This window comes from Carettochelys insculpta, chromosome 1, assembly GCF_033958435.1.
Source record: "Carettochelys insculpta isolate YL-2023 chromosome 1, ASM3395843v1, whole genome shotgun sequence".
Classification (NCBI taxonomy): Eukaryota; Metazoa; Chordata; order Testudines; family Carettochelyidae; genus Carettochelys; species Carettochelys insculpta.
The window spans coordinates 288132612-288158110 of record NC_134137.1 but is presented as its reverse complement, the minus strand read 5'-3'; the positions used below and the strand labels follow the sequence as shown (position 1 = coordinate 288158110).

The 25499-nt window shown below is 42.8% G+C and overlaps 1 protein-coding gene across 1 annotated transcript in view; it reads left to right on the top strand.

Annotated features, from left to right (window-relative positions):
• Positions 1–25499, top strand: part of ANO4 (anoctamin 4) — a 194252-nt gene that overhangs the window by 73583 nt on the left and 95170 nt on the right. Inside the window, exons 6-9 of the mRNA XM_074983973.1 lie at positions 13967–14067; positions 14296–14397; positions 17247–17291; positions 24965–25096. Coding sequence (XP_074840074.1) covers positions 13967–14067; positions 14296–14397; positions 17247–17291; positions 24965–25096 — 380 coding nt within the window. The remainder of the gene's footprint in view (positions 1–13966; positions 14068–14295; positions 14398–17246; positions 17292–24964; positions 25097–25499) is intronic.

The window sequence follows — 25499 nt, the reverse complement described above, 5'->3', positions numbered from 1 at the left end:
TTGCCAGTGTTATCTGCGAGCAGGATGAGTGAGGCACGGGGCCAAGAAGCACTTGCTGTCCCGGGCAGCACAAAGGCTGCAGAACATAAGACAGTGCCTGGGGCTCAGACTGGCAAGGAGTTGGCACCAAGGACCCTGCAGGCACTGAAGCGGCAGGAACCGGAGGCCGCGGCACCGAGACTCCTGGCACCGAGATCACCGGAACCAGAAGCTCCAGCACGGGCTCCAACGGTGCCGGAGATTGCTACCCTTGTGGAACTGCAGGCAGAGGCACCGGACACACCACTGAAGGCACCCGCACCCACACTGAGATCTCAGGCACCGGATGCATTGGCACCAATCAAACAGCCAACCAGGCTGGGCAAGGCAAGGGATAAGACCCGGCACTGAGGTCCATTGCCAGACCTTCTTATGGTGCTGCTCTTGCCCAGTTCTCTACCTGAGGTGTGCATCACGGAGCGGTCAGCAACACCACCAGCCTTCCTGAGACCCCCATCTCCATATCTATGACCACCGTCTCCCTGGCTCAGGCACCCCTCACCGGTTGCCTCAGAGGAGCTGCATGAGCATCTCTATAGAGCATCCCTGCCAATGTCCACATCATCTAGGAGATCACGCTCCTCTAGGCGCTATAGATACAGGCATCAATCATGGTCCAGATTTCCATCACCGGGTCCCTGCTACTACAGTCACTCGTATCATAGTGAAAGTCACTGGCACCGGGGCTCAAGGTCAAGGAATAGATCCCTCTCCAACCTTCATTGCACAGACATTTCTGCCCGCTCCCTCTAAAAAGAACCCACATCTCTCCACCAGGAATGGGTCCAGAGTCCTTAGACCTCCCCCTGGAATCCCTAAGGGAGCAGACACAAGAGATGTCCAAGGAACATGGGGAAGCATATCACACCGATGCCTCCTTGTTCTCCCCAAACGAAGCAGTTGTTCCAGGGGATATATCTCCCCCAGATGATCTCAAGCAATTTCAAGAGCTCTTTAAAAGGGTAGCACAGACCCAAGACATACAGATCGCAGAGGTGCAGGAGAAACAGCATAAGCTCCTCAAAAACCTGAGACCCCCTGCATCATCTAAAATTGCCATCTCGCTAGATGCTGCCATTATGGAGGCCTCCACTAACATATGGCAGACCCCAGCTTCCATTCCAACTACAAACAAACGAGCAGACAAAAAGTATTTTGTCCCATCCAGGGGGATGGAATTCTTGTTCATCCACCCCCCAATCAAATTCCATCATGGTGGAGTCTTCTCAGCACAGATTGAAGACACCACAATACAAATCCATGGGGTCACACAAAGACGCAAAAAAGCTAGACTTATTCAGAAGGAAGGTATATTCCTCTTCCACCCTGTTGCTGCACATGGCCAGTTATGCCACCCACCTTTCAAAGCATAATTTTGACAACTATACGAGGCTTTCTTCACTCATGGACTTCCTCCTGGATGATAAGAGACCGGTCATGAAGGCGATAGTGCAAGAAGGCTACGCGGCATCATGTACATGTGTCCAATCGCCTTAGATGTGGCTGACACAGCAGCTCGCTCTACAGCCACTGCAGTGGTGATGCGCAGAGAATCGTGGGTCCAAACATCTGGCATCCCCAAAGACCTGCAATCAAAAATTGTAGACCTCCCATTTGACAGGGAAAAGCTGTTTGCTGCCTCTACACAGTCCTCCACTCCAGCAAGGACTCGAGAACCACGCTGAGAACGCTGGGAATGTGCATCTCTCCCTATAGGAAAAAGAGATTCTATCCACAACAAAAACACTACACCTACCACTCCCAGTGCCCACAATACCAGTGAGGCTACGATCAGGGACGCCACCAACAACAGCAGCAACAAAGGCCACCTAGGCGACGTTGCCAGCAAGGCAGCGCATTGATGGCGCAGATTCCTAGGCAGCAAGTTTGACTGCTATGTTGAGTACCGCAACATCATGAATATCCTTCAGTGCCATTCACAGCATATGTTTCACCACCGACTCAGACCATTCTACCATCAATGGCAGACTATCACTACAGACAAGTGGGTACTTGAAATCGTTGCCATGGAGTACACCATCCCATTTCTATCCCTGCCCCCACCAAAACCCCCTACCCAGTCCTTCTTCAGGGACCCCTCTCACGACATGATGCTAAAGCAGGAGGCAGACCACCTCATATCCATAGGGGCGGTGGAAAGAGTCCTGGACAAGTTTTGAGGGAGAGGTTTTTACTCCCGATACTTTCTAACAGAGAAGAAAACAGGAGGCTGGAGACTAATCCTGGACCTACGGGTTCTCAACCGTTATCTCTGCAAACAATGTTTCAAAGATGACCACAATCGCTTCCATAGTCATGGCACTGGATGATGGGGACTGGTTCTCAGCCCTCAACTCACAAAATGTGTATTTTCACATAACGATCCACCCAGCACACAGGTGCTTCCTCCGCTTCACAGTGAGCTCAGAACATTTCCAGTACAGAGTCCTTCCTTTGGCCTCTCTTCTGTGCCCAGGGTCTTTACCAAGACATTTTCTGTAGTGTCAGTTTACCTGTATTGACAGGATGTATTCATTTTCCCATATCTGGATGACTGCCTGCTGAAGGGTGCCTCACGGGCAGATGTTCTGCGCATGATAAACATTGCCACAAAGGTTTTTCTCTCGCTGGGCCTAGTCATCAACTTCTAAAAATCAACGATGGAGCCCACGCAAAACATAGAATTCATAGGGGCACGCCTAGACTCCATTACGTCGAGAGTATATCTGCCCGACACACGTTTTCATGCCATCCAGTCCTTGGTGCAAGTGCTAACGCACAGCCCCACAGTGCCAGTCCTAACTTGCTTGCAGCTACTGGGACACATGGCTGCCACCATGTTCATGGTACAGAATCAAAACAAAAAGCAGTCAAGTAGCACTTTAAAGACTAGCAAAATAGTTTATTAGGTGAGCTTTCATGGGACAGACCCACTTCTTCAGACCATATCCAGACCAGAAGTGGGTCTGTCCCATGAAAGCTCACCTAATAAACTATTTTGCTAGTCTTTAAAGTGCTACTTGACTGCTTTTTGTTTTGATAGTGTATAGACTAGCACGGCTTCCTGTCTGTTACTATGGTACAGAATGCCAGACTGCATATGCGATGCCTTCAGCACTGGTTGGCAACGGTATACAGGCCAAAGATACATGCCATTCATAAAAAGGTATCTCCCCCAACGGAGGTGTGAAAGTCTCTGGCATGGTGGGCAGACCCCAAGAGTTTGCTATCGGGGTACTGTTAGCCGATGGTCAGGTGAGATGCCACTTATGTCCTTGTTTATGGTAGAGCCCACCAGTGACCAGGCTGAGAGCAGCTGAAAGCAGCTGAGTTCTTTGTTTTCTGTTCGGTTTGGGCAGTAACAGGAGGAGTTAGGTTACCACTTACTCAATTACTTTGTTTATTTATCTAACAAGTTAATCTCTTACTGTTACAATGTTGCTTTGTTTGTTTACCTAGCGAGTTAAGCTCTTGTGGTTACAATTGTTACAAGGTTTATACTTTGATTACAAATAGCTAGCATACACTCTAATTCATAGATCTATACTTGTTAAATGCGCGCAAAAGAAAAAAAGATAAAATACCTAGCAGGTCTTATTCTCACCCCTGCGTTACCAACGTGGCTTGGCCAGTTTTTCTCTCAATCCCTTGGGAAGAAGTCCTTTGTCCCTTTTTCTCCAGGAGCTGGGCATCCCCGGGGACCTGGGGAGACCCCCACCCTCCTGTCCAGCAGGAAAGATGATTGGAGCTCAAATAGGGGGTCTGCTGGACCCCTCTTTTATACCCATTGGGTCACGTAGGCTTCTTCCTTGGTTCAATTGAATTAAACTGTCTGATGCTGGTTCTCACAGGGAGTTCAAGGGCGTAGTTCACACCTGCGAGGTAGACAACTGGGGGCATTTGTTTTTTTAATGGGCCAGAGATTTTTCCTCGTGTCTGGGACTGTGTGGGCAAATCAACTGATGGTAATTAGCCAAGGGCAGTCCGAGGCCCGGCTGTTAATTAGCCCATTGTTCTTAGCTTTGCTTTGCTTTGCTCCTGAGCTTCAAAGACCTTGGCTAAAATAAGCCCATCTGCGCTCTCGGGCATTCTAGGGCTGGGCTGTTCCTTTTAACCCTTTCATGCTCTGAAGTACCTAGGGAAGGCAAGATGGAGTAGAGCAAAAGTGCGGGTTCTGTCTGGATACGGGTACCCTTTCACTAACCGCAAATCGTCCCATCCCATTACCACATGGTTTTTAAAGGGCCTCGCAAACTTATACCCCCCGCGGAAACCGTTACCGCCCTCGTGGAGCTTGGATCTGGTCCTTGACACACTGTCTAGCCCACCCTTCCAACCATTGGCCACTATGTCCCTCTGGCTACTTACCATGAAAACAACCTTTTGTCTCGTGATTACATCGGCTTGCAGGGTGAGTGAGCTGGCAGCGATAATGGCAACGCCACCATGTATAAGCTTCTCAAAGGAGGCGGTGGTTCTGCGCCTACACCTGGCTTTCCTTCCAAAGATCTCCTCGGAGTTCCACATTAACGAGCCAATAGTTCTACCATCCTTCTAGCTGAGACCGCATACCTCAAGTAGGGAAGTGCAGCTGCACTCACTCAATGTGAGGAGGGCACTAGCTTTTTACATAGACAGAACTAAGCCCTTCCGGAAGACGGATAGTCTCCTGGTGTCTCTTGCACCCAGGTCGAAAGGGGAAGGGCTCTCATCACAAAGAATTTCAAATAACATTGTATCCTGCATAAAACCGTGTAAAGAGCTCCGTAAGACCCCTCTGTTAGTTCTGCCCAGGGCTCACTCCACTAGAGTGATGGCGACCTCAACAGCCTTCTTTAAAGGAATCACAGTAAAGGACATATGCAAAGCAGCGACATGGTCATTGTATGACACCTTCGCCAGACGCTATGAGCTTCACCGGGTGTTGGATGAGGATACACATCTATCGACAGCTGTCCTTTCAAGGGCAAGCTGCACATAAATCCTGTAACTACCTCCATTTTTTTGGGGTCACTGCTGGGTAGTCACCTAAGGTGGAGCACCCATAGGGACCACTCAGTGAAGAAAAAGAAGTTACTCACTTGTGTAGTAACGATGGTTCTTCGAGATGTGTCCCCGTGTGTGCTCCACTACCCACCCATTCCTCCCCGCTTTGGAGTTCTGCTTTGTGTCTTCAGGAGCACCTGGGGTGGTTGGTCAAGGAACTGGCGTGAACTGGATCACACATGTGACCAAAAGCATGCAAGTGTCTGGCGTGCATCAGCACATGTGCGACCCGACGAGATACGGTTTGAAAATCTCCGATCTGCGGCGGTGGGGCGAGCCCAACACCTAAGGTGGAGCACCCATGGGGACACATCTTGAAGAACCATCATTACTACACAAGAGAGTAACTTCTTTTACCCACCCCACACCCCCCACCACCACACCTCTGCTCTTCTGATTTGCCAACCTTGATAACAATTTTCCTGATTTGTCAACCTTGATAATTTTTGGACCTCTGTGCTTTATATATTGAATCTGTTCTGGTATGGCTATGATCTGAAGAAGTGGGTCTGTCCCATGAAAGTTCATCACCTAATAAATTATTTTGTTAGCCTTTAAAGTGCTACATGACTGCTTTTTTGTTTAAACTGTGATACACTAATATAAATCTATTGAAATCAGGAAAAAATAGATATTTTGTTGCATGTCTCTTTCCCAGATGCCACCAATCCATATTCATTCAATGCTGTCTGTTATGGTATCTCTTGAAACCTCTGAAAGTTAGACCATAGCTATGCAGAACTGTTCCATAGGACTATTTATGCACCTTCTGCCTACATTCTCTAGGATGTGTTATCCCAACTAGGGATTACAGTTTCAGCTTCACTAATAATAATTCTGAATTATCTCACTATAGTATCTACTTTTTCATGGCAAGTGCATCTGAAGTGGTATTCTTCTTGTTGGTCCATCGTGTCTGATAATGATGTCTTGAGTTTGCACAGGCTCAACAGTTCTGGACTCACACATGGCTGAGGAGTCCAAGCCTTGAACATCATGAGCATTCACAGTAGGGGCACAGGAACTGTCCTGACTCTGTTGGTGTGGCTGCTGCTGTTCACCATAGAGGAGTTGCTTAGGGATTCTTGACTCCTCCGTTTGTATGATGTGCACTGTCCAGTGAAGATGGGCTTTCACAATCATGGCTTCAATGCTTGTGGCTCCTGCTCTGTCCAGGACTTCCAGGTTTGTGACTCTGTCTTGCCATCGAATGTGCAGTATTGACCTCAGGCTGCGTGTGTGGAAGCACTCCAGCAGTTTCACATATTTTCTGTACAAGGTCCAAGTTTCACATCTATACAGGAAACTGGTCAGGTCTACAGCCTTGTATACTTTCAGTTTAGTGAAGTGTCAGATATTATGCTGATTCAACACTCGTGCTCTCAGGTGTCCTAATGCCTGGTTGGCCTTGCAGATCCTGCCATTGATTTCTTTGTCAAGGGAGCCATCACTGGCTATCACACTAAGGCCATGTCTACACTAGACCCAAACTTCAAAATGCCCATGTAAATGGCCATTTCAAAGTTTACTAATGAAGCGCTGAAATACATATTCAGCACCTCATTAGCATGCAGGCGGCCACAGCACTTTGAAATTGACACGGCTTGCTGCCGTGCAGCTCGTCCTGATGGGGCTCCTTTTCGAAAGGACCCCACCAACTTCAAAATCCCCTTATTCCCATCTGCTCACAGGAATAAGGGGACTTTGAAGTAGGCGGGGTCCTTTTGAAAAGGAGCCCCATCGGGACGAGCCACGCAGCGGCGAGCCGCATCAATTTCAAAGTGCCGCGGCCACCCGCATGTTAATGAGGCGCTGAATATGTATTTCAGCACTTCATTAGTAAACTTCAAAATGGCCATTTACATGGCCATTTTGAAGTTTGAGGCTAGTGTAGACATAGCCTAAGTGGATTTAAAAGGCCCTATGATTTTTCCTTGACTCTCAAGAACTTGTCCTTTGTTTCATATGCCAAATGGCATTACTCTACATTAGACTGAGGAATAGAGATCTTATTCACACTTTGCTTGAGGTATTTGGCCTATCTTTGTGCTCAAATCATCCCCCCCTCAAGTTTTGGCTAGACTAAGGCAAGTTTTCAATATCTACCCCTATTGCTAACAACACAGTTTCATTGGTGTTAGCTCTGCTGGGAATTGCTCAGCTGTTGATAGTATTTAAGCTCTATGTCAATTAGGTTTGCACTGAGCAAATTTCAGTAACTCCTTATATATTGGCAAAAGCCAGTAACCTGCCCATGCAATGGTTTCGAGTGTTGGTAACATCACAGAATTTGTGCTGGTGAAAAGCTGTACAAAGATAAAATGATTATATGTTCCAGTTTCATGAAAGGGTTTCACATGCTCAATAAATTATTTTGCAATGCAGTGCTGTGGCTGAGTTTCTTCATTTCAAATTTACTCTATTAATAATTCTTTATTTCTTTTGTTGACGATGTTTTTAAATCATCCTATTTGCATCCTTATCCAGCTAAAACTGCTACTACTTTTTCTCTACAGCTTTCCTACAAGTTAAAAACTTCACTAAAACAAAGCTCATTTATTCCCCTTGCTCTCCAAGCCTGTAATTTTATTGAAAATATTTATCATGATCTAGGTCTTAAAAAAGACATTGTGTATTGTGTCTGAAATTGCTTTAATTCATCTGCCTATCATGTTAATACATATTTTGCCTGGACCTGAAGGCACATCGACAGGATAGTAACATTTTAAAGAATTTTGTCACTATGTTATTTTTCCTCCAATTGTAGAACATAATATATGTGGATTTTATTTCAGGATGGCAGAACACTTCTGTTAATACAATAGGGCTACATCTACACAGCAGCCTTATTTTGAGATAAACTATTCAGGAATAGCTTTTCCGAAGTAGGGCTGCTATACACAGGCTGTTGCCACACTAGCCCCTCCTTTTGGAGGGGCTATGGTAATGTGGCACTTTGGAATATGCTAATGAGGCACTTCCATGAATAGGCAGCAGCTTATTAGCATAATGGCAGCCACATACGCTTCGAAACTGCTGGTTTCAAAACACACGCTGCCCGTGTAGTCGGGGCCCTTTCAAAACGACCCCCCTGATTTCAAAAGCCCCTTCTTCCCAAAACTAGATGAGAAGAAGGGGCTTTCCAAATCCAAGGGGCCATTATGAAAGGCCCCTGATTATATGGGTGGCATGTGTTTTGAAGCACATGCCACCATTATGTTAATTAGGAAGATGGGATTTATTTTCGTTTGAAGATGGGATTTATTTTCGAAAGAGCCCCATCTACATTCCCTTTTTGTTTTCAAAAGAATTTCTTCCAAAAAGAGCTTGTGCAAATGAAGTGTGAAATATGTAAATCAGTGCCTCATTTGCATTTCTGATTTCCCTCATTTGCATTCCTCTTTTGGAGGAGGAATGCACATGTAGACACAGCTCTAGTCAGCATCTATACTAGCAAGTTCTTTCGAAAAGAAACTGGGCCTTTTCTGAAAGAACCCGCAGAGTGTCTACACACAAAATGCACTCTTTCAATCTGAAACCAAAAGAATGCAGCACTTTTTCTGGTGGCCTTCTTCCTCTTCCAGATGAGGAAGAGTGCCTTTTCCCAAAAGATTCTTTTGGAAAAAAATAAAGTGTCGCTTTTTCTCAAAAGAGCAATCCTCATGTTGCTGGATTTTTCAAACCCTGGCTCATTCTTTCAAAAGAGTAGGGGCTGTGTGGACACTCTCCATTGCAAAACCAGATCAATTTTTTCATCTGCTTTTTTGTGCCTAGACACGCTCTTTTGAAATCATTTTTTGGGAAGCGGTCTTCTGGAAGAGCTTCTTTCGAAGGTTCGCTGTAGTGTAAACATAGCCTCTATGCTTATTTTGAAATAGTGCCTATTTTGAAATAATTACTTTGAAATAGTTGCTATGAAGACAGGGAATAGTGCTTATTTCAAAATGCATCTGGAGTTCCTTTAATATCCCAGTGGGAAAAATGTTGCTGTGTCTGGGCAGTAGAAACTTGAGAGAGGAGGCAGTGAAAACACCAAGTCTTCTCGTCCCTTGAGGCTGCATCCCCCAGAGGTGCAAAAGGCCTTGCTGAGGCAGGGTGGTACAGTTGCCAGCTCTTTGCAACAGTAAAAGTGAATCAAACCCAGTGCATTTTCTCATGAAACATGTGAGTGTAGGAGTTGTTAAATATCTCATTCCAAGGGCCACATGCCAAAACCCAGGAAAGTTGGGGTAAGCTATGGCTTCCTCCCAACAGCTGTCTAGAAATTCCTTCTTTATATGGATTTCTAAATAGTTGTACAAGTGGGGACAAGAGGGGGTAGAGATAACTGAAGTTTTCCTCTGGACTTTCTGCTATACACTTTCTTAGGCTACGTCTCCATTACCCCGGAAGATCGACCTGCTTGAGACTGATCTTCCGGGGGTTCCATTTCACACATCTGGTAGGACACACGAGATCAACAAGATGCGAGGAATCAAGGAGGTCGATGGGAGAAACTCTCCCATCAACCTTCCTCAGTGAGGAAGCCAAGTAAGTTGATTTCAGATAAGTTGATTCTAGATATGCAATTGCCGTAGCTAGAATTTCATGTCTGAAAGTGACTTAGTTTCCTAGTGAAGCTCTGCCTTTAATATTCTATAGTGAATTGTGCAACAGCAGACTGAACTCAATTTTGAAATTTAAGCCCTCCAGTGAATGCTACACTGATCCTGCATTTGAGTGCACATTTCAGTATTTAAGCATGTCAATGTCTATTCTGCATGTCAAAATGCCAACTTGAACATCAGGGTGCAGTACTTCAATATCCTGTTAAGAGACCCAGGTTGGAAACATCCCAGTAATCTTGGCCTGATCAGTTGTAAAGAAAGTTTGATTGTGGAAAAGGTTTATGGAGTTAAAATATATTTATGGTATAGGCCTCTGTAGATTTAGTAATCAGAAAAATGTGACCCATAGGTTGATCCTGAATATTATCATCAATTAATGCTCTGGGTTTTCATAAAAAATAAAGACCTTAACTGATAGCAACTCACCATTATTTGTTGCTTCTTTGCAACTGTGTAAACAAGGTTCTAAGTATACATGCCACCTACTCCCTAATAATGTACTGGAGAAGAAAACAATAGATGCAGCACAGAAAAAGCACTAAGAAGCAAAGAGGTACAGCATTTCATTAGTAATCTAAGAAGAGAAGATTAACAAAGTATGTCCATTGAAATATTTTTGTTGCTAAGATGATTCACTGAATATTTTCTGTCAGGTATTTTTGGAAACTATTTTTCTCTCTTTAGCAAAGAAGAAAGCTGTATTTAATTTACTTCCCAGTTCAGTCTTGTTTTGCATCCACTTTTTGTTCTGTCTTTTAGAATTTCTGACATTTTCCCTCATGAATTTTAGCTATTCATAACCACCATAACAATATTAATTTTATATGAATAATTTCCCACTTATCATGTTTGTCAGGAAAAGCCTGAAACCCTCTCAAATGTGTTTTGTTTAGATTTTCAGTGGATAAGATGTGGAAGCAATCAGATTGCAGGGCATTAATAAAACAAACCACATCCAAAAATGGAAAATTTTTATTTATCGTGACATCTTACACATTTATGAGGCACCCCTGTGAAAGAAAATGTTTAACATCTGAGAGCTCAAACTCGGATCATCATTGAATATATATTCACCAATGAACAGGCCCCCTCTAACTCTAGTCACGTTTACAAATTTTGAAAGGGCAATGCTAATGACCAAATTGGAGAATACTAACGAGGCACTTAAATAAATATTCAGTGTCTCATTAGCAAGCTGCTGGCCACAACACTTCGAAAGTGCTGTGTTTCAATTGCACACGACTTTTCTACAGGGAGCCCTTTTCGAAGGGATCCCACAGACTTCGAAATCCCCTTATTCCTATCAGTTCAAGTGGAGCACCTCATTAGTATTCTCCGATTTGGCCATTAGCATGGCTCTTTCAAAATTTTGGTGAAGTGTGGCCACAGCCTACGTGTTGTGGGTTTTGATGGTTAATAGAGAGCTGGTATGGCTGTCACAAATTACAATATAGGTAATTTTGTGGCAGTTCCACAGGGTTCTAATAAGACTGTGAACTACTAACATTGCGGATACATAAACAGCTACCGATGTTCATCTTCTTTACCTCTTTATTCCTGGTCTTGTCCTCCAGCAACCACACAGTCCCACAGACCTCTTTCATTTCCAATGTCCTCTCCATTCAGATCCTCACTTTCCCTCCAGATCAACAACCATATTAGTCTGCTATCTACTCCGTATGACTTCAACACTGCCCAAGTCACTTTCTGATCTATACTGTCAAATGCCTTTTGAAAATCGACAAAGCAAGTGTATATGTTTTTGTTCTTTCATCGAGCTTTCTCCGCTATCAGTCTGAGTGCCAATATCTGCTGTATGGTACTTCTATCTTTTCTGAACCCTGCTTGCTCGTCTGCTAAATGTTCTTCTATCTGCAATCTTAATCTCTCAGTCAGTATCATCATCAGCACCTTACCTAGATGACTCGTTAGGGCAATTGTTCTGTAGTTCTTGCACTCCAATGTACTTCCTTTCTTGGGTATTGTCACTAGCGCAGATCTTGTCCATTCCTTAGGTGCCTTCCCTTCTTTCCATGCTATATTACATAGTCGGTGTACTTCCTGAATCATGCTTTCTCCTCCATATTTAATCACCTCTCCCGTGATCTTATCATTTCTAGGGCTTTTGTTGTTCTTTAGTCGTTTCACTGCTTTTTCTACTTCCTCCTTTGAAATATTGGTCTCGCGCTCAATGCTCGGTGGAGATCTCTCTTTCAATTCTTCAATCAGTCTCTCTGAGACACTCGGGTCCAACTGTGCTGTGTATAGATCAGTGCAATATCTCGTCAATCTCTGCACAATCTTCTCCCTGTTCATAAGCACTTCTTCGTTCTCATCTTTGATCGCCATCTGCTTTGGTTGCCATTTCCTATTAATATTCCTAATTGTCTTATACACCTCCCTGCTCTTACATTCGCCGTAATACCTCTAAATATCTTCACAGTCCTCCTCTAACCATTTCTCCTCATCCTTTCTGGCTGCTTTCCTTACCTCTTTGCATTTCATCCTATATTGCTGTTCTGCCATCTCAGAAACATTTCTTTTGATCTTCAACGCTCTTTTCTCTTGAACCAACTTCAGTGTCTTCTGGGTAATCCACTTCTTATTGATCTTCTCTTCTTCTGGAACAGTCTCCTCAATTGCCTCTTCTATAGCTATGGCTATCCCTGCGACTCTCTTATCTAGATCCTTCTCTGTGGCGATATTCTTAATCTTCTCTTCAAGCACTGTTCTGTATGTATTCCCTGTTTCTTCCTCATATGGCCTCACCACATCTCTTCTTTTCTTAAACTGTGTCTTACATTTTCTTTTGAGTTTTATCTTGTTGTTTGCAATCACTAGACTGTGGTCTGAGTCTATCTCCACTCCTTAGAAAGTTCGGCACTGCTGTACTGATGTTATCCATCTTCTTATCAAAATCATATTTATCATGTTCTTGGGCTTCCCATCATTCAATCACCATGTCCACTTCCTACAGTCCTTTTGTTGGAATCTCGTGTTGCAAATCACCATCTCATGCTCTGCAGCAAACTGTAACAGTTTCTCACCTCGTTCGTTTCTTTCTCCATATCCAAACCTTCCCATGACTCTCTTCCAACCTTCATTATCTGTTCCAACCTTCGGCTTAATGGCGGAGTTTACGTGCAATTACTATTTTTTAATTATAATACATAATGTTGTTTTGGGCTTTTTGTAGTGTTCAATAGGCAGCAAGACGTTTACAGAGTCCCAATTTATTTTTAAGTGCCATTAAGGTTATGTTATAATATGCAATAGATTTTTTTATTTTGAAGTGAGAATGATTAAATTTTATACCATACTTTTGACAACAGTTAAGAAGTTTTATTTTGCTCTGTTTCACTGACCACCGAGATATTATTCACATACTGCTCTATTTTTCCTGTTTGAAACAATTATTTCTTTTTCAGCGTATTTTTTTACAACATTGTGAAAGATCATGAGTGTGTCACAGTACTTCACAGGCAGAATGGTTCATAAGTATTGCACACCCTGAAATACAAAAGCTGTTTAAAGCCAAGACGCTGGATTTAGAGAGAGACTGCAGAATCCATTTGCCATATCAAGCACTGTGAACCACTTCATTTCAGGGAACGCTATTACGGCAGCTCCCCACTTCATGGTTTTATTTTAACCCTTTGTAGTTAATAGTTAATTTTCATGTTTCATCTGTGGTTTTTTTTGGTTTTTTTTTTTTTTTTTTTTGACTAGCCATATAGGTGCTGTGTTAGGTGCTGAACACCATGTATTAGTTTTCATTTTTTCATTTGTTCCTGAGTTTGGGTGGGAATGTACCTGGTGCTATCTATGGGGAGGGTATGGGGAATGCATGGTACTAAGCAGGATGTATTTATGTGTATCACTAAGTGGCTGGCTCTGGGTGCTTTTAGGTGTTTTCATGTGCTTTTAGGCCCTGTGACTTATCAGCTCTGTCTCTTGCTGCATTCCTGTGGGCAGAATCTACCTAGCACAGGTTTTGCTTTAACCTACTGTTGTTCAGGCTTGAGGCCTTTAGCTTTGCTGTAGGTTAACAAAGCATTGACTCTTGTTCTAGCCTTACACCAAGCTTCTCATTACTACGTGTGTGTGTGTGTGCGCGCATGCGCACGCACACATGCACACAGACATTTGCAGAAAGAGGAAATCCTTGGAATTCTGAGAGATACCTTTCTGCAGTTGGCCACGGACCAATGTTAAAGTTCCATTGTTCTTTGGACCTCACTTGGCTTGGTGGCTGTTGTGTTTTTCTGTTACAGTCATCTTTAACAAACAGCGACATCATCTATGTGAAGTTGCATGCCCCCTGGGAGGTCCTGGGCAGATATGCAGAACTAATGAATGTAAGAATGCCTTTCAGGTAAGTGTAGTTACTTTTTGTGCCAACGTTTCTGCTCAGGCTTTACTTGTAAAGAGAGTGTAAAACTAAAACTAGCTCATATCTTCAGAAAATGTAAGTGCAGTGACAGAGCTACCGTATTGCTTGATGTGTCTTGTTAATTTGCCTGCAATTTTAGTACAATAGCAGTTTGAAATTAAGGCCACCTATAGCAGCACAGCTATTTTCATGGGGGTGTTCTATCCTTAGGCCCTTTAACCCCTTCACTGCTGGAGCCCCCTGCATTCTCGTGCGCTGCTGTTTTTTAAATGGACATGTCATTGAAATCAATGGGCAGTCGAGACGATCCAGGTACGTACGGCAGCACAGAAGGTGCATGTCTGTTGGACGTATCTGGCATATTCGGCACCTGTAAATTGTCTGTCTGTATAGTATGTCATTGGGGGAGATATAGAACATATATAAGTATTCCACCTTATAGAAAACTGGAATTCAGAAGATTTTCTTTAGAAACCTAACAGTTTGTCATTGATGGAATAGAAATTGTATAATGTGCTGCTGATCAGCAAATCAATTCTAAATGGTCATTCAGACCAAGTTTTCCCAATTTGTCCTGTATGATTGTTTCAATTCTAATATTAAGAAAATGAGTTTTATTCTACTGGTTCCAAAACTGTGTTGAAATAATGTGAAGTGCATGACTTAAATAGACCAAAGCCAAAGCTTCAGCTGTTCTGTTTCTCACTTCACTGAGACTAAGTCACTGCACCTCTGCTAATTTAATGGAGTTACTCCTATTTACTCTGATATGAGCAAGAAGAGAAAAAAGCCCAGAATTGCAAATTGTGATTGATTCCTGATTAAGGCCCCTCATATGCTCCCTGCAGATGTCTTCTCCCTATTTTGAGATTAAAAAATATACTGTTTATGTACTATATCCAGTTGTGTTGTCATATTCTTCGTTATTAGGAAAATGAAAGATGAATTCAGGACGGGTTTTCAGACTCAATCTTCATTGAGCAGGATTTGCATTTTAAGACAAACTTCGGCATTCTTTAACCTTATTTAACTCTCCCTTCTGTATGTTTTAACATTAAAAGGGTAAAACAATGTAAATTGTCTCATGAATGTCTGTAAGGATATCTACACTTTTAAAAAGGATGCTGTAAATATTAAGACAATGGGCCAAATTCACCTTGTTTAACTCCATTGATTTCATTGGCATGACAGTGGGATGAATTTAGCCCATTAAACTGTAGTAACTCCTGTTAGTCAGGTGGGAGTATGATCCAGCAAAAAGTATAATTTTGAATAGAAAACCTGGGCTTTCCTGATCTGGCTTGCTTACCAGAAGTCATCATTTTCAATAGACGACAGTTTCAATATGTATTTAGATTGCATTTAAATGTATTTTGCATCAATGGTTCTTTGATGCATCCCCTGTTCATGCTTCATTCTTTTCGTGGCCTTTGCCAAGATATCATGCCAGTAATCTGTAACATGAAGTCACTGCAATGTTCCTGCAAAAATGTGACTTAAACAAAGTTGTGGCTTTAATGTTTATGCCCAATATTTTAAAAATATTACCTGTTTACATTGTAAAAACAAAGGCAAACATTTGGCTGCCTTGGTTTTTATTTTGGATGTTCAATTTGAGACACCAGTTCTCTGATTTTCAGAGCCCTGAAGCACATGTTGTTCTCGATAACTTAGGCCTTAGCAGGCTATCCGGTTGGTGGGCACTTCTGAAAATTTGGCCCAGTCTAGGCAGCCTTTTCAAAATATTCTGTGTTGATTTTACTGTGTCCCCAATGGATTCAGTGGGAGAATTAATGTTGCCTTCACTAGGTGTAGTTGGACAACACAGAGTGCTGCATAATTTGGTCTTTAATGGCCTGCAAAATATCTTATATTATTTAAATTCTAAATGCTGAAAGTAGCTGAAATTGATACCTAATTTTCATCCCTCTGTAGTTTCAAGCAGCAATACAGCTTTTATTTTCAAAACTCACCAATCATAATTACTTCCAAGATACTAATGGGTGTTGCTATGGTATTTTAAAATCTGTCCAAATATGCAGAATGAGCTGTGTGGCGTGAACCCTTCATTTTCCAGAACTGGTATAGATCAGCATTAAATGATGGAACATTTCAGAGTACATAGAAACTACCTTGGCTTAACAATGACTTCCAGTGGATGACAAGGTCAAACTAAGGAGCAGGAGACTGGAGTTCAATAAGCCATCCAAATCTTGCCGTAAGGAAGATTAAGACACCCACCCCTGAACTGCCCTTGAGTTTTTTAAATGTTTTAAGATGTTGAAGGCAATGGGCCTAATTCTGGCAGGCACACTGCACAGGAATATCCTAAGCGAACAACCAGCAGCAGCAGGAGAATGGGCTAGAACCTAAACACTCCATTCTGGCTCACCCAATAGCTGATAGAGCTGTTTCTCTATTTGTTCTCTGTGACAGGAGCCAAGAAAGGCCAAGTTGGGGTTGGGGCATAGGCGTATGGGGGTATGGTCATCATGCTTATATGTATGCACCCCTGACTCCCCACTTATGCCTGTGCATGTATCCCCCCTCCATCCCTGCCCATACACACACTCACAAGCTTATTCCATTTCTAGAAGGAACTAGCTTTCCTGATATGAGAGGTGTGGGGTGTGGCTGCACATGGGGAAAGTACCAAGCACACACAAATTTTGCTTGTGCAGTCTATATTTTCATCTGTTTTGGGGGAATGATTTCCCAGTACGTCATGTGTAATGGCAAAGTTTAGTGTCAGACTTTGATTTCCACTTCTCTGGATTTTTAAGCATTCACCCAATACATATTTCGTCATTGTTGATATTAAAGCACAGTTTAATATAGTCACATTTGTATTTACTTCGAAAAAAGGAGATGTACATTTGCTGAATCCTTTGAAATCAAAATACCTTTGAATCCCTATCTTCCATGCATTATAAAGAGCAGAAAGGGTAAAAAAAAGTAATGACAAAAACAATTACTTTCCTGCAATTCAAACAGTGCCAGAATTTGTCTTGGGTTCCAGTGACAGTTCTGTTAATCTCTCTTTTTAGTCTCTTCCTCCACCTCTCACAGGCTTCTATCTTCAATTTCCTTCCTTGCTAGTTCATACTGTAACTGACGATGGGTTTTCTTCTCGACTGGCTTCATTTTTGCTGTTCTTCCAGGAGAAAAATCTATTACCTGCACCGCCGGCACAAGTTCATGAACAGGTTGGTAAATTACTCAGACTGGTGTATTTCTTTGGCAGGTCAGATTTAACAGCCAAATTCATGGGAAGTTTCCATTTGTGAGAAGAGTTATTAACATATTTTCAAGTCTACCGTTCCTGCAAATACAGCAGTTGCACCTTCAAACCTGCTATCATTTGAGAGAGCTTATCGGTTTTACCATTCCCACCCCCCCATTTGAAGTACAGGGACTCTCAAAAGGGTGGAGCCTTTTAAAATGGAAAAAGTTTTTTCAGTGCAACTATTGCAGCTACTTTTCCTCCCATGCAGCTCTGTAAGCAACTTCTGGAGGGTAACAATATCATTGTAATCTGGTATTTATTATTCATTTTCAGCAATACACCCTTTTCATATGGTAGTGATGTCAGTGTTACTTATTTATTATATGGTCGGTGTGCATAGAAATCTTACAGAAAAACTACGGTTACACTAGCAAGTTTTGCCAGCAAAACCTTGGTTTTGTCAACAAAACTCGTGGCGCGTGCACACACAAAATGCATTTTGTTGACGGTATCTGGACAAAACCCATCACTTTTGCTGGCAGCATTCTGCCTCAGAGCTTTGAAGCATAATGCTGCTGTCAACAGATTCTGTCAACAAAAAAGCTGTGTGGCCGCTCTGGGGGGACTTCTCTTGACAGACAGGGCACCCAGAACAACAGGCAGCCCTGTTTGCTGTGCTTCCTGGTGTCTGTTTTGTCAAGAGAGCAGCCAGGCAGTCTAGCTGCTTTGTCAACAGAGCTGAGCGCTCTCCCAACTGGCTTTTATAAGTGGCCGTACTCTGTCAACAGAAGTTTTGTCAGGAAAACTCTCACAACAGTGACTTCTGTTGATAGAGCGCTCTAGTGTAACCATAGCCTAATAGACTAACCAATTAATCTCTGATGTGACTCTGTGGAACTCATTAACATGAGAAATTAATCTTTTCCAAGATCTCTGCCTTGAAGCACTTCTTGCGCAGTTGCCAAATCACTTGATGATATGCTGGATGCATGCTTTGAATCTACCTTGTAAAATAATCTGAGGTTTTCGGTCTCCACAGTTTTCACGCTCTTTGTTTGACTCAAGCATTTGCTTGGCCAGCTAAGCAAAAAGGCCTCCAGAAGTCCTAGAGAAATGTGCCAAGTTAGCAAGGATCAGTTTGTGTTCTGGTATTTAGTGCCTCTGTCAGGTTGGTGGGATTTTCAGAAAAGCTCAGCATTGGCCATACACTTGTCAACTGGAAGTCAATATTGAAGTTCCCATTGATGTCGCAGTGGCATGGCTGCTTGCTGCTTCTAGAGCATCCCCTCCTGGACAGAGGTCACTGTGTAGCACCCTGCATCTCTTACTGGCCCGTCTACTCAGAGCCCTTTCAGAAGTCAGCATTCACAAAGTAGTTCAAACAATACCCAGACAGGATCCCCATGAGCACACTGCTGCCATGCCAGGCCCCCAGATCCAGTTCGCTGTCCCTCTCCCCATAATCCAAGAAGAACAAAACATAAAGTGATTCCATCTTCACCCCTGTTTCATCTGGGCACAGCCCCCTCTTCCCTGAGGCTCAGTCTCCTGTTTCTTGGGCAGGCTCTCTCCCAGGCCTTCCAGTTTAGAGAGCTTTCTCCTGTTCCTTGCAATCACAGGCATTCTCTCACTTTTGCCTTTGTCTTTGTCTTTGCCTTTGCCCCTGCCCAGCACCACTGTCTGTGCTTCCTGCTGCTTTTTACCCCCTGGTCACCTGATTCCACCCAGGCTCTGTAATCACAGTTGGTTTAGCCCTGAGCACAGGCAAATCAATCTGTTAGGCCAAGACCACGCATATTTGAAAACTTCCACTTTCAAGTGATAGGTGCTTCACACTGCAGATTTGATAGAAGGGAGCCATTTCACAGGTAAAGATAATTTACTGTAGATTGAGAAATTTACATGGAATTTGTTAAGCAGTCAATCTCTTTTATTATGATATTTTAAATCCCATTGTTCCTTGCTGGTGTTATAATGGCAGAAACATTGCTCTTATGTTAGGTACTCACACGGCTTCATTGGTAGATGATATAGATGTTCATGGAAGATTAACCTTCTTCTTGGTGAACAGATGCTATAAATACAGTGAGTCTCTCTAAAGCTTGTTACTTCCCTCCTCCCACAGATAAGTGCTGTGGGTCTTGGTAAGTTTAGACCAGCAAAGGGTCAGCTGTTTTTCTAAGGCAATGTGAAGTTTGAGGGGATAAGTGGAGTCATATCAGCCAGGGATGAAGTCATAAACAAAGTGCTTTAAAAATCTTCATTCGCAGGCACCTGCATGATAGCAAATGGCCAGATATTGCATTCCTGGAGCAACACCACAGGCACTGAGTGTGAAAACATTCATTTGCCACAAATGGTGCAGGGCTTGAATGGAGTCACTGCATTCCATCTCACTCCTTTAAAAAAATATGTCCTGTGGCACCTCAAAGATCTAAATGACTAAGAAATGTATTTGGGCATGAAGCGGAAGCTTCTGTGTGGCAGGGATTAATACGTACATACAAGAATGGGAGTATTACATTGTTATGTGGAAGATCTGTGCTAACGAGGCTTAATTCAATCAGGGTGGATGCATCCCACCTCCAACAGTAGATAAGAAGATAAGAATACCTAAAGGGGGAAATTACTTTTTGCAATGAGCTAGCCTCATCTGGAGTGTATCCACTGCATATCTTAGCTCTCTGCCTCTGAAAACTGGTTTACTTCACGTATAATTTTAAATTTGAAATTTTCCACTGTCTCAGTAGAGCTGGCAAGTGTAAACTCCAGCATTAGTAGACATACCAGCACAAAGCAGAAGTGTAGCTTCAGTGACATGAGCAGCAGGACAATCTATCCACCTTGAATATGTACCTATGGTCTTGAACGGAGTCATACTGAATGGCTGGCTCCTTCCGCCACTCGCGCTGCTACAGCTACTATATTTTTGGACTGTTAGCTCAATCAGAGCTAGTGTGGGTATGTTTGCTGAAGCAGGGTTTTATACCTTCCGTCTCTAGTGCAGCCATGCCCTCTGAAGCTTTCCACATCCTTAACACCCCATTTTGGGATAAACATCAAGAAGTCCTGTGGCACCTTATAGATTAACAAATTTTTTGGAACATAAGCTTTCCTGGGCGAAGACCTGCTTTGCCAGATGCCTGACGAAATGAGTCTTTGCCCACGAAATTTATGCTCAAAAAAAATCTGTTAATCTATAAGGTACCGCAGGAGTTCCCATTGTCGGTGGATACAGACTAACACAGCTACCCTTCTGATACTTGTCACCATTTCGGGATAGAAGGTTATTACTGTGTTACATTCTTCTCAATATTACCTGCTGTTCTACATGGCATGTAGTGACAGCTACCCATTTGATATGTGTAATGCTAACGAGCCATTGATTAGCCTCAAAGCAGCAATGAATCACAACACATTTTAACACATCTTGTCTGAGTGTTGACTGAAGGGTAGTGTTTATTCCTGCCAGCACTTTGCCTCTGCCTGCTTTTTTGAGGAAGAGAGAGTACATAAAGTAAAGTTCCACGTCAGTGGCTGGTGGCCGTGCTAAAGCACCGTGAAGGCATCTTCTAAACTTCTGATCCTTTTGATTGTCAGAGGAGAGAGAAATTTTGCTGCATAGTATATTCTAGACCTGTTGGAGCATCCCCTTGAGAGCTCTGTGTCAGCAGGGAAGGAGTGAGTCCACAGAGCATGCCAAAAATTGGAACTTTGTGAGTGACAAACCAATCAAATTCCAGGAGTGCTCGGTGTGAAGTCAGCATGAATAATGTATTGTTCCTAAGCCAGCACTGAGTGTGCTGAGATTAACCTAGAGCAGTCATATCTCAAATGTGCACATTGTGTCACAAGATGAATGGGGAAAGGATTGCAGATTAATGAGTTTTCTAATAGTCTTGAACATCCAGTAGATTTTATTCAAATTATAAACTAGGTGTTTTGGAATCTTTTGTGTAATCTTCTTCCTCTCACCCCCACTTGCATTAGCAAAAAAAGTAATGTTGGGTCCAGTTTCCCTGGGTAGGAAAAATGCTGGTCAAAGGAGATTAAATCCTGTGAGGGGAAAATTCATTTCTCCCCTGTTCTGTTAGGATACCCCTCTCGCCTTGCTCACAATATGCACAAAGTACATTGACTTCTCTGGAGAGGCTCTGTGCTGCCACAGCAGGTATGGCTCCAGGAGCTCTGACCTTATTTCTTGACAGTGTAGTTCCAATGTACCCCCACTGTGGGGAGAGGGCACAGAAAAATAACACATCCCCCTGAAATATCCCAGAATGTCCTGTTCAAGACTCAGATACTTGTCTACTTCTATCCCTGGAACCTGTGTGCTTGTGCGGTTGCTCAGGATTCAGTCAAATGTAACCCACCTGATAGGAGACAGCCCATGGTGAGGTATTTTGTTTCTACTGGTGGTGCACAGTCACACATGCCTCAGCAATTATAAAAATTTATTCTGCACATAGATGGAAAAGATTAGAGGAAACATTGATCCTGGTTCAGCACGTTAAAAAACTGATCACCTGAAGGGCAGGTCTACGCTACAGAGGAAGGTCAAATTAAGGTGTACGACTTCGGCCATGATGGTGACATACCTTAATTCAGGCATCAGTGCATCTCTGCTAAGGGAGATCAATGGAAGCCTGCATTCCCGTGAACTTCCCTTACTCCCAACGGAGCAGAGGAGTACTGTGGTCAATGGAGGTGCCCTGAAAATTCAATCTAGCCCGTCCCCTCTAGGAATGCTAAATTGAAGTCTGGAAGATCTATCACAGCAGGGTCAATCTTCCCTCTAGTGTGGATGTACCCTAAGTAAGGGTCAGAGTGTCTTGGAATAAAAGTGCTATACTTGCAGGCGAATCCCATCAATTTAGAAGAACAATTAATAATGATCAATTAGTTTGCTAAATTTGGTGGACACTAAAGCTGGGGAAGTTATTTTCAAAATCAATTCAAATATTTGATGTATCCCTTTCTCCCATTTTGGAAATTGGGTCTAAACAGATCTGTTTCCTCACATTGATTTGTTCAAGATTATTCCATGAACATTTTCTATGAACCTATTTCGGCCTATGTCCAGTGCTTAATTTGTGTCTGGGCTTGCTATGGACTAATCCCCCCACATACCACCAATTTTAGGCATGGCAGCTCATGGCCCCAGCATCTGTTGTCTGCTGGCCAGCAGCCACTGCTTTCTGGCTGCCCAGCTCTGAAGGCAGTGCCACCACCAGCAGCAGTGCAGAAGGAAGGGTGGCAATACCATATCATGCCACCCTTATTCCTGCACCACTGGGGGCAGCGGTGCTGCTATCAGAGCTGGATGCCTGGCCAGCAGCTACTAGTCTCTCCTCACCTAACTTGGCTCCTCTTTCATTACAAATTAAGCACTGCCTGTGTTTTGTTCATGAACTAGTATTGCTTTGAGTATTTGAGATTCCCCATCTGAGCTGTTTTAGGTCAAATGGTTGTACACATAGAAGGTGTAAATTCCAGCATGAACTGACATACCTGTGTTAGTTCTGATCAAGCTAGCACACTAAAAATAGATGTGTAGCCATGGCAACGTGAAGGGCAGTATAGGCTTGTTGTCCCAAGTACAGTCCCAACTGCGACAAAGGTATGTATTCCAGTGGATGGCCCATCCCACTGCTCTCACTGCTGCAGCTTCACCTTTAGTTTTACTGTACTAGCCAGTGCTAAGGTGGGTGCATCTGTTCCAGCTGGGAATTGCACCTTCCAGATCCATTCAAGCGTTCAGTGCATATAGACGTGATTAAGAATTTAAAATTCATTTTCTGTGACTGTTCTGCTATGCTTCCTTAAAATTTCCAGTTTTGGCAAGCAGTCCTAACGGTAATCTTGTTCACTAGACTGTCCACAGGAAGAGAACCCTAAAGACATGTAAATACAGGCAGAGGAAATGTGTTCAAATTTTTGAACCAGTGTGTGTGAATAATGGTTTGCACTTTTTTGCCTTTAGAGAAGACACAAAAGGGATAGTCAGTTACTGAATTGTGAAGGAGAGGATGAAAGCTGATATTTTTTATTTTGAATGCAATTTTGGAGTAATTTGTAATAAATTTTCCGCTCTCCAATCTGCTTCAGTAGGGATGTTTTGAACTCTTCTGACCGCAGACAATATTGCTTGGGTTGCAGGTTTGTTTAGCAAATGTTTGATTGGGTGGCGGGGGCAGAAGAGTCAGATAAATTTCCAAATTATGGGCATCAGCCAACACTCCCTGAAGCAACTATAAGGACTCCTGTTGATTTCAGCTAGTGTTGGATCAGGCTTTGTGGCCCTGTCTTGCAAAGACTTGCCTAGTGCTTACCTTTATTTTCATAAATAGCTCCATAAATAGGATCATTTAAAGCTGGGCTTGTGAATATATCTGCGCAATTGGGACTGATGTCTGTCACCCCCAGGAGGTAATAGGGCAGATGCTAAGGTACTAAGTATTCTTAAAAAAAACAAAACGTTTTGCAAAGCAAATTTTTCTCCATGTTTTTTCTGTAGCTTTTTTGTTTGCAATCGGTTTTGGTTTAGGATGTTACCCCCAATAATTTGTAATTCTTCTCCATGGTGACAATATGGCTGCATCTACACTGGCCCCTCCCCTTCCGGAATGGGCATGGTAATGAGCAGAGCAGAAGATGCAAATAAGGCATGGATTAAAATATCTCATGCCTTATTTGCATATTCCTGTGATATCTCGCTTCTAGAAGATCCCCTTCTGGAAGCAAAAGCTGCTGTGTAGACGGGGCTCCTTCCAAAAGAGGCAGCTTTTGCTCCAAGCAGCTTTTGCTTCTGGAAGGGGATCTTCTGGAAGTGAGATCTTGTGGGAATATGCAAATGAGGCACAAAATATTTTAATCTGTGCCTCATTTGGATCTTCCACTCTGCTCATTACCATGCCCCTTCCGGAAGGTGGGGGCCTGTGTAGACACTGCCTATATGTGTTCATATAAGTGCATTGCAAATAAACTTGCTCTTCTTTACCTGTTTTCACCTGCTAAAGTGAGATTATTAAATGTGAGAACTGCTTCTCTGTCGGCTCTCAAACCTCGTGCTCTGAGTAGTGAGATTTGATAAAGTGTGTAGTACCTCAAGATGTTGCAATTGGAAAAAAAATAATGAAGTGATTCATTTTAATAGCCTCCTATGTGATGTATGAGTCTGTGGTAAATAACAATGACTTTTTTTAAAAAAATTCTTGGGATTGTGTTACCAGTGCTCTCTGTCATGGTCTCTGCAATCCTAATGTTAATTGTCCTTAGTGCACAGTGTCAGTTAATTCCAACATATAAATTAAGCTTTCTAAAAAGCCCAAGAAATGAAAGCTTAGAGAATTGGCGAGAATTTTGCGAACATTTGCAGCATCATGCACTGTAAGTTCTGCTGTTCTCTTAGACACAAACAAGAAGACACTGGTCTACCAAATTTGGATTATTCAATGAGTATGCTGGGGCTCAAAAATGTCATGTATGGCTTCTTAGTAACCGTTAATTCTAGAGTCTCCTTATTTGGGGGGTGGAGTGTACATATGGTGGGGGGGTTCTGAGAAAATCTCTCTTTGGCTGATTAGAATGTAATTGACAAGCAGGCTCTGCTTGTTCGCTGTCTCATTTGATGTTAACTTTTGTGTACTGCAGGATTGAGAGACATATCAGCAGGTTTCGAGGATGGTTACCTAGAAAGCCTATGAGACTGGACAAGGAGACACTGCCAGACCTGGAGGAGAATGACTGCTATACTGCCCCTTTCAGTCAGCAAAGGATCCATCAGTGAGTATGTTATGATCTAATTTTAATGCAAAGCAAAACTATACTACCAGATTAATCCCCACAAAGCCAATGCTCAATGTGTATGTTAAGGAATAGATCTGTGTAGTTTCTCTCTATGTCATGAGGTTCTGTACAAATCACTGAAACAAGAAGTCTGTCTGCATTTTGAAAGGTTTTTCTAGACAAACACTTAATTAGTAGCAAGCTGAGGTGTAATTTTACCCTACATTAATGTCCTCCACACTAAGCGTATGTCTACACAGCTGTTATTATGAAATAACATTACTAATGTCTACACAAATAGTGGATGGCTTATTTGGAAATAGGTACTATTCCTTGTGGAATTAAGTTTACCTATTTTGAAATAGGTGCTGTAAAGACAGGGAATAGAACCTATTTTGAG